Source organism: Amaranthus tricolor, chromosome 5 (genome assembly GCF_026212465.1).
Source record: "Amaranthus tricolor cultivar Red isolate AtriRed21 chromosome 5, ASM2621246v1, whole genome shotgun sequence".
NCBI classification, from domain to species: Eukaryota; Viridiplantae; Streptophyta; class Magnoliopsida; order Caryophyllales; family Amaranthaceae; genus Amaranthus; species Amaranthus tricolor.
The window spans coordinates 20,801,445-20,811,905 of NC_080051.1; the positions used below are offsets into that span (position 1 = coordinate 20,801,445).

Consider the following 10,461-nt stretch of genomic DNA (forward strand, 5'->3'; position numbering starts at 1 on the left):
GCTAAAATTGCTGCATCATTTTCTGGGTTTTCTCATATATATATCAAAACAATCAGACAAAAAATTCTAAATAAAGTACAACCACGTTTAGGGTGTAACTGCACACAAAAAATAACTTCTACTCTATTCTCAGCCACACGCTGGAATGAACTGACAACCTAATTTGCACTCTGAATAAAAACAAATTTGCTGCAAATAAACAAAACAAATACTGAACACATCTTTCTAACAACAAGATTAAATCATCACAACAGCTTTTGCAAGTCAAGGATAGTGTTCTTGTTTTGAGTGGGGATAGCAGCTATAGGCACCTCAGTATTGGGTAACAATGATGGCTTGAGTGTTGAGTTTATATTGTACAATTTTGTATTATTGACTCTACTGCCTTTGATCACCTCATAACTGGACGCGTACTTGTGGATGTACAAGAACTTTCATCACGCCTAATTGGGTTACCGGATAAAAAATGCAAAGAGATGTACCGTAATTAAACTGCAATTCGCCTAACTGAGCTTATTGATAATATAAATGGAAATTATTAATGGTACCTCTGAGTTTTGACACTTTATTAATGGTACCCTTGTATTATTGAACGTTTTACAACCATAACCTTTTTAACTTTTTTTCGTCCAAAATTGTTCAAAATCGTTAACTTTCTTTTATGTTTTGAATTGAAAAATAAAAGAAATAGAAAAAAGTTAATGGTTTTGGACACTTTTTAACGGAAAAAGTTTATAAAGGTTACGGTTGTAAAACGTTTAATAGTACAAGGATATTATTGATAATAAAAAAAACTTAAGAGTACCATTGATAAAATGACAAAACTCAGAGATACCATTAATAATTTTCCTAATATAAATCATATTATTAATAATGTTTGTTATACAAGACCAACATTTAAGGACGCCAATTGGTGTTGTGATTGGAGATACAAATTATACTATTTTCGTGATATTTATCGCATACATACATTAATGGTCTATACGTTATCTTCTCATGAGTTGTGGTATCCTCCTATGTTTACTAATGTAGTGCAATCTTTTTTTCTTTAATAATGCCAGTACAAATTTGAATAAAGCTTGTAATATGTGTCACCATACTAAATAAATCTCATATGTATGAATTGATAATCAATCTATATTTTTCCTATTTAAAAATTTTAGAATAGTTTTAATATTATTTTAAAAAACTTTTAAAAATAACTCGTCTTATTTGAAACCGTTTCATTATAAGACAAAAATTTCTTAGTTAATTACTTTGAATTGTAAATAATTAACAAAATATATATAAATTAGTTTAATAAAAATAGTATCAACCTAATATCATCTAAATTAAAAAAGTATTTTAAATATATAAAGATCTAACATGGTACCAACATTTTTTAGTGTCCCTACGTAGTACACATCCGTGGAAAACCATAATAAATGAGAAAAAAAAGTTTAGTGATGAGTCTCATACAGATACAGCATACAGCCATACAGGTACAGGCTACCGCCTACAGGTAGCGCTTCTTTGCCTCTTCTTTTCACAAGTATCTTGGGGTTTTCTTTTGTCTCCCTTCTTTTGCTTTAATCCTAAGTTCTACCCTTTAACACAATTCAACATAAAATCCCTCCAAAAAAAAAAGAAAAAGAAAAAGAAAAATCAGTATCAACTATTTCTCGTGATTCCTCCATTATAGACTACCTGTTTTTCTTTCCTCCTATAGCTTAATCACCATTCACCACCCTTTTCTTCACTTACTTTCTCATTCATCTCTTTCATATTCTCTAAAACCCTAATTTCTGTGCTTTTTAAACACCCATCTAAAAAAATTTGTTTTTTGTTTGTTTTTGTTGTTTGGGTCTATACTACAACCGATTTGGACATCTGGGTAAGTTTTTTTTGTTCATTTGTTTTGTTTTCTTTTTGTTATGATAATTTTTGTTGGGTTTTTTGGGATGGGAATATTGTGTAAAAAAGGCGATTTCTTTCGCTGTTCTTGTAGTGGAGGATTATGATGTGATTGGACCTCCTAATTTATTGGATTTGTTCTCTTTTAGGTTTAAATTGATTCATTTTTGGTCTTTTTTAATGGGAAATTTATTAAATTTATATATGTTGAATAGTATGCTTGAAAGTGACTCTTTCTGACTCTTTTTTCTTTTTGCTGATTATGTTATGTTGCTTATAGTTTTGTTTGATTAGGGGATTGAGAGAGTGATTGAAAATAACTTGTGATTTATTGTTGGTAGAAGAAAGCTAGTGGTTGTCAACAAGACTATAGCTTTACACAAAAAATGATCTTCATGGTAAATATGTTGGTGTAAGTTAAGTTATAAAGTCTTTAAATAAGTGGTAGGTTGATGTTGAAGTTTTGAGCTTAGGGTAGATCAGATTGTGTTTTATACTCAGGCCTTGAGTGGACTTCTATGTGGCTGGTTGCTTTTGGGTTTTAGGGTTAAATTTTGATTTCTCAGTAGCTAGCAAGCAGTATTCGTGATTCACAAAGAGATTAGTGAATCATGCTGGCAGTGCTAGCAAGAGTAGGTGTGTGAAGAACAGGATTGTTTGCATCATGGGGAGTTTTATTTGATACCTATCTTTGTTATTTTCTTGTTGAATAGCAATTTGTATGATAGTATGAGCCTGAAACCTTGCAGTGCTTGCAGGTTCGAATTCCTCTCCAAAAGATAAGTAGCATTGTTATACTTGTAGCCCTTTTGAGAAAAACTGCTTGTTGTAGCAATTTTTAATTCGAATATGATAGAAGAGCTTCTTGGGTGTCATTCAGTAAGTGTCTTGCTCATTTGTCTTGGAGGTACTTCGTCTGAGATGGGTTAGTTTTGAGTTTATTGGCTATAGTTCCCTACAAATTTTGCGGACTTAGATGATCGCATCAAAGATGGATACTTTGGCTACCAATTGTGAAATTGTGGAGGTTAAGGAAGATTTCAATAGGAATGAGAAAGTGAGAAAGCATTATATGTCTAGGCAAGGGCGCGTTTATTCCATTGAAGATGACATCAATCAGTTATTTGACTCGGTGAATATTAAGACTTCTATTAAAGGGAAAGCTCTACAAAGGAATCCTATGAAGCGACCCATGAGGATGAAGTCTCCACAGGCATCAGGTATTGGAATTTCGGAAACAGCAAATCTGAAACAGGCATTGAGGGGATTGTGCATCTCACAAGCATCGGAAATGGCTGCTCAGAAAAAGCGGACCCTGAAACCAAGAGGGTCAACAGGAGCTTCGGATGGAGGATCAATAAACCGGTTGCACAAGACAGTAGTTCATACTAAAGGACCCGGTCTACTTTCTAGTGAAGGCAAAAGAAATCTTCTTGAGATATCGTTTCCTAGTAAAATTGTGGCCAACCTCTCTGAGACTGTACCAGAATCTGTTGATGTTTCTGCTCCAATTTCGTCAAATCAAACCTGCAACCCGTCTACTTCATTTGATCAGCGAGACGGAGCAAAGACGAATATGGCTAGAGTACCACCACAGGGTAAGGTTATGCCTTTGGCACCAGAGTCGACCCGTGAAAATTCTAGTACAAACCAGGGTAATAAAGGTCACAAGAATTTGATGGATTCTTTACTGGGTACTCGTACTATCAAAAATGTTTTAGAGGTCGATGATTTAGGTTTTGTTAACCAAGATAAGGATCAGAGTCAGACAGATGTCTTGAATTCAGATTCATGTCAAAAGAGTGGTGGTATTGATGAAAAATTAAAGAATACAAAAGGCAGTAGTCCACGTCTGATAAAGTCGGTCTTTTGGAATAAGAACCTCGTCAAGAGGAAAGTAAAGGCAGAGTCAGATTATACCTCTTGCAAGTCTCATGAAGCAAAAGTAGTTGATAATACGGATTTGTCGCACGAGCCTAGGACTTGTGAGCTGGTTGGAAAGGCTAGCAAAGTGTCTTTGAAGTATGAGAATGCAGGAAATGGGAAGATAACTTCAGGTTCTGAAAGTGAAATTGGCGCGAATGAGCTCAGTTCAAGAGGTCTAGATGCACAACTAGGCCAACTGATTGTCGCAAAGTTTGATGGCCCCTGCAGTGAAATTCCTAAAGTTGATGGGAAGTCTAGATCTAGGGACAAGGGGGAGTTCTCTCAAAGCTCAAAAAGTAGTATTGGTGAATTTAGCAGCAGCACAAGTGAAGAGAGCAGTGCAAGTGGGTCTAGCCGTTGCTGTAATAGGCCGCATATGTCGAAAGACACACGGTGGGAGGCTGTGCGCTGCGCTCAAAAGCAGTATGGATTCTTGAGTTTGCGACATTTTAAGCTTTTGAGGAGGCTCGGTTCTGGGGACATTGGAACTGTTTACCTTGCGGAGCTAGTGGGTTCTAACGGCCTATTTGCTTTGAAAGTTATGGATAATGAATTTTTGACTCGGAGGAAAAAATTAATACGCGCTCAGACAGAAAAAGAGATCTTGCAAATGCTGGATCACCCTTTTCTGCCTACATTGTATGCCCATTTTACGACGGATAAGCTTTCATGCTTGGTTATGGAATATTGTCCTGGCGGGGATTTACACACTATCCGGCAGAAGCAACCAAATAGATGTTTCTCCGAGCATGCAGCTAGGTATGATTTCTTCTTTGTTCACCTAGCTTTTAGTATCATGGTGCTGTAACTGTGAAATATCATTGCCTTCAGAAGGCTAAAACCATCATACTTGGCCTATGATTCATACTTTTACTGCATTTCATAATTTTCGGAGACTGTTCGGTAAATTCTGTGATTACTTTCTTTACAGACCCTCGTACACTATCGTGTTTTATGTTGTTTTGGATAGTAGCCATTTGTGCTGCATGCTTTCTATTTTGTTTTGGCTATATCATGTTTTGGAGGCCTTATTTTTTTTCCTTTTTTTGGCAATAGTTTACTTTTTTTTTCCCTCGTGCATCGTTTATTTTTTTTGGATTCCCTTTATGCTGTTATCACTAGGGTCGTATTGTAAATTTTAGGGCCTTGTGCCAAATTTGTGTCATAGACCCTCACAATTTACAGGAAAAAAAATCAAAATACTAGTATATGATAAAATTTCTCCATTGACTACACTAATAATATTTAGCTCTTTATTACTTGGTTACCCTCGTGTAAAATAGTATACATGTATTCGCGGTAATTGAACAAATAAATCAAATAAGTAATAATATTAATATATTTTTAGGGCCCCTCTAATAATGAGGCCCTGTGTGGTAGACCGCTTTGCATACGCTAATTGACGGCCATGCTATTATGCATCTATTTTATACGTCGTAATTACTTAATTTTGTCTTATGCCGACCATGATCAGGTTTTATGTTGCGGAAGTACTCTTGGCTCTGGAGTACCTTCACATGCTAGGAATCGTGTATCGAGACTTGAAGCCTGAAAACATCCTAGTTCGAGAAGATGGACATATTATGCTATCTGATTTCGACCTGTCGTTTAGATGTGTTGTCAACCCAACTTTATTCAAATCGTCCTCACCAATTATCGAACCTGAAAAGAAGGTATCTTCTGGAATATGTTCTGAATCTAGTTGCATTGATCCCTTTTGTCTCCAACCATCCTGGCAGATCTCATGCTTTACACCGAGGCTCTTAACTTCAGCTTCGAAAACCCAAAAGCTTAAATCTGAACAAGCTGTTCAGGTTACTCCATTGCCACAGCTTGTAGCGGAACCAACTGAAGCTCGTTCCAATTCCTTTGTCGGAACTCATGAATACTTGGCCCCCGAAATCATCAAAGGGGAGGGTCACGGGAGTGCTGTTGATTGGTGGACATATGGGATATTCCTCTACGAGCTTTTATATGGTAAGACACCCTTTAAAGGATCAAGCAACGAAGAGACGTTAGCCAATTTGGTATCACAGCCACTCAAATTTCCCGAAACCCCTTTAGTTAGCTTTCATGCTAAGGATTTGATTCGAGGGTTGTTGATTAAACAACCGCAAAATCGTCTAGGATTTGTGAGGGGTGCTGCTGAGATAAAGCAGCACCCTTTTTTTGAGGGCTTAAACTGGGCATTAATACGGTGTGCAGTACCACCAGAACGACCCAAGTTTTGTGATGTCAGTAAAGGTCTCTTTTCAAGTAAGAAACAGACCAAGAAATCTTTGGGAGTTCAGTCTAGTGAGCTCACTGGTGAGTTTGAGCTATTTTAAACATGAGCTGAAAATGTTTCCAGAAATTTTCCTTGTTTACCATAGTGAGGCTGTTAGGTATCTCATACAACATGTAACACATGCATAGCCCTTGGTGTAAATGTAAGAAATTAGCTTTATTATATATAATCTATGAAAAAAGGAATTTCCTCCTTGTCTGTAGAGATGTTCAAAATAGATCTAATGATCCGATATTCACCCAATTTTGTAATCGAATTCGATTTGACCTAACTTATAAATAAATTTACAATTATGTAAAAATTTATGTGGACACAAAATACGAATCTGAACCGACCCAGAACACTAGACTCGAAATTAACTAGATGACCCAAATGAACACGTCTATTTCTCACTTAAGTTTTTGTGGATTAAAATTAATGGCAGCTAAGTATGGGGTCCTTGTAATTAATTATGATAACTAGAAAAAAAATGAAGGTGTCATGACATATTTTATTTAAATAATAAACGTTTTTTACAATTTTTATTAAGAAAATCGATAAAATTATAATTTATGGTGGGGTCTCTGTTATGCATGAAGCTTCACAACCATGTTTGTTCATCATAAGTTTGGTGGCTAAATAAGGATTTTGGTGGGAAATTAAGGTACTAAATCATTTCTTACAAGTAATAATGGTAATAAAAGTATAATTAGGATAAGCATGAAGATCTTATGATGCCGTTGGGTTGCGCGTTAAAGCAGTCACAAAAAAGCAAAAAAAGTAAAACTCATAGTCAAAACTCAAAAATGGCAAGCTTTATTAGGCTTTATAAGAAAAATAATGGCAACACGCCAACACCTAACAGAGAAAAGGGACAATAAATGAGTAGATGATGGAAAAAAAAAAAATTACCCTTATTTTGCTATTTTTTTTTATAATAATACTAATTTTTGATTAAAAATAATAATATAAACTTTAAAAAATATTTTTTTTAGAGTATTTCTAACATGTTAAAAAATCAAATTATAGGAGATTATTTGACAAAAATTGATAAATTAGTTAATAAACAAAAGTTGATATTATTCTTGGAAAATAGTCTCTAAGTTAATATCATTTATGCTGAATCAAAAATTGATATTAATATAAAAAAATTAACAAAAAATTATATTATTCACTGTAATTTTTTTTATAAAAAAGTTTTTCTCATAAATAAGTTTCCTAACACTTTTCCCAACCAAGTGCTTATAGTATATGAAATTTAATTCGAAATTCAAATGGTAAAGCTCAAAATTTACAAGTCACAAATCATAAAAGATGGCAATGAACAACAAAAACTATCTAAAGCAAGATATAGGTCAAATGTCATTTTCCTTTGCTCACAACTTGGGAGTTGCATGAAGAAATTTTTGGCGAGTCATCATTTAACTTGGCAAGATACATAAAATTGGCATGCAACCATATCAAATAACTAAAAAGAAAACTTTGTCTACGTTGAGGTCCCACTATTTTTTCTTTGTCTTCTATAGTGTGCTAATAATAACTAATTTTAGTCTAGACCTCTAAATCTACTTGAGGCTTTATGAAAAAGAAAATTAAAAATCCATGTAAATATGACTTTATGACTTCAAAAACTTGAATATTGAAATGTTGATTTGAACTAATAATAAAAGTTCAATTTAGGGATGGACATTTAAGAGTATGGGTCGGGTCTGGATCCTACTCGAATCCAGACCCTAATTTTAGGGTAGGGTCTAGACCCGGACCTTTAGGGTCTAGAACCATACCTTAAAAAATTTATTTTCTTGAGTGAGATTAAAGGGTCTAAAAAATAAAACCATATATATATATATATATATATATATATATATATATATATATATATATATATATATATATATATATATATATATATATATATATATATATATATATATATAATATATATATATATATATATATATATATATATATATATATATATATATATATATATATATATATATATATATATATATATATATATATATATATATATATATATTTTATAAAGTCCATTGTGTATTCGATTGGTAAGCCTCTGGATTAATGGCTCAAAGATATGGCTATTGTTGCTTAGGAATCAGTCGAAGAAATTTTTATCGGGATACAGACTTGAAAACTCATTAGGATTCAATTGTAGAATTATTCTTTCATATCTAATGCTCTTCCAAGCTGTTGTACTTGAAATTTTCTTTCTTTCTTTTTTTTGGTATTTTACGTTGAATTGTTTGTTTGATGCTGCAACTTTGTGTTTTGTTGCCTTTGATAGAACGATTATTCTCCATTTTTGTGACATTACATAGTTTTATTTTGAGATTTATGCTGTAAACTTTACAAATATTTGATATTTCATAACTGTTATATTGTTGGAGGAAGTCAGTCAAACTTTTCTTTTTTCTGACAACACAAAATACCACTCGGGTCACAAAAAAATTTGGGGAAGATGATGAATAGTGTTAGGATAATGAAAATTCCGATTTTCATTTTGGCAAAAGAGAAAAAAAAAAAAAGAAAACATAAAATAAAATGAGGGATTAAATATTGTTTTATACTTATGCCTAATTTATTTTCTCAAATGTTTACAAATTATACTCTCCAACATAAAAAATTTAAAAATATAAAAAATAAAAACGGTCCAAGGGTCACCCAGACCCAGAACCTTATAATATTTTTTGGACCCGAACTCGGACCCTTAGGGTCAAAAAAAATAGACCCTTACCCTTAAAAAAGGATAGGATCCAATAGGGTTCGGGTAGAATCTAAGACTCTAGCCCATCCCTAATTCAATTTGATTCAAAGATTAAACTTGTTACATACTAGATCTAAAAAAAATAAAATAAAATAAAAAATAAAATAAAATTATTGTTACATACTATTTTTATCCATGTTGTTTTGTCCTCTGAAGAGTACACAACTCCACGTACACTATTAAGTTATTATGTGTAATTATTATTTATGTAAAGTTACATATTTATTGCTTCTATTTGAGGATAATTAGAAAATAAAATTTCTGTTAGTTTAATCACTATTATCATTCATGAGAGTGGTACTTGGTGCAATGTTCGATTCCTGTGGGAGTGGGTTTTGGAAATTTTGTTTTGTAGTTGTTTGTTATGCTTTATTAAATACTTTCATTTATAATTATGGTTGTTAATATTTCTTTTAGTAATTATAGCTCACTAATTGAAGTAATTAGAATATTAAAAAAAAAAAACTATAACTCTTAGTCATTATAAAATACTAATAACTTATAATTATATATCTCATAGATATCATTAAATGAATTGATTTAATTGCATATTTTTTAGTTTTTTTTTGTTTTGTTTATGAGATAAATATTTTTTTATCCTACTCAGCTTATGTGGCTCATTTAGTTTGGACAATATTAACTCACTACTCTTTAATTCGTCTCCATGTAAATTATATTAATATCAATTATTTAGAATTTTTAATCATGCATAATTAAAGATATTAGAGTTATTAAGGTAGTAGTTTTTAATTGTTATTAAATAGTAACTTATAATTATTTATGACTCATAGATTAAATAACTTATAATCGTCAAAAATTATTCTATTTTTATATTAAGTCATACCCTAATAAACATATCAAAATTTAATATTTTTGTCTTTATGAAATGAGATTCTTTTTAAAATTAAATTTTATGAATTATATTGTTCATTTATCATATAAATATAAACTAGTGGTCTCTAATTTTTATCAACTTCGATGTTATCCTTTTAATGAAATTCAATGTGCTAATTTTTTATCTACTGTGTAATTACCTTGACACTGTTATTTTATAATTATAGTTTGCAAAACTAATTTAATAAATAATAAGAAATTTTTCTAAAGAACACTATGAATTTAACAAAATCAACACTTTTGGAAATTCAATAAGAGAGGGTAAAAGGCCCATTTTATTTTTCATAAAGGTCTCTAATTCGTTCGAGACGGTCCTGTTCACGTTTAATACTCAAAATTTGTGTTCCATATACTTCACAAATAAGGTCGCCTACTTTGAAATACATGTTAATAGTAAAAAGAAACTTTAGCGCATGCCCTAACTAGACACACCTTAGGACGCTAGTTCAAACTAGGAGCACACTCATCCAAGGATGTTGAGATAAATAGTACGCCATATCAGTTTTTACTTAAGATATTCATCATTTTTTATAGTTTTGTTAACAAATACATTATCATTTGTATTATATGTGATTTCTAGGCTCTCCTAAGCATATATATATATATATATATATAGGTCTGTCACCGAATGAAACTTCTAATTCGAAAGTCCTAAAGGACGCAAAACATGACCAAAGAACTCCTAAATGCCACA

General features: G+C 32.1%; 1 protein-coding gene across 2 annotated transcripts; it reads left to right on the forward strand.

Moving 5' to 3' along the window:
• The first annotated feature begins 1,393 nt into the window (after positions 1–1,393).
• On the forward strand, positions 1,394–6,308 carry LOC130812621 (serine/threonine-protein kinase D6PKL1-like). Of its 2 annotated transcripts, none has more exons than XM_057678150.1 (3): positions 1,394–1,873; positions 2,643–4,578; positions 5,294–6,308. In XM_057678150.1, the coding sequence occupies exons 2-3, from the start codon at positions 2,870–2,872 to the stop codon at positions 6,144–6,146; spliced, it is 2,562 nt and encodes an 853-aa protein (XP_057534133.1). In that variant the 5' UTR covers positions 1,394–1,873; positions 2,643–2,869; the 3' UTR covers positions 6,147–6,308. The 2 variants fall into 2 exon arrangements, with proteins under 2 accessions (XP_057534133.1, XP_057534132.1); XM_057678149.1 differs by having other exon boundaries at positions 2,652–4,578.
• Positions 6,309–10,461: the final 4,153 nt, after the last annotated feature.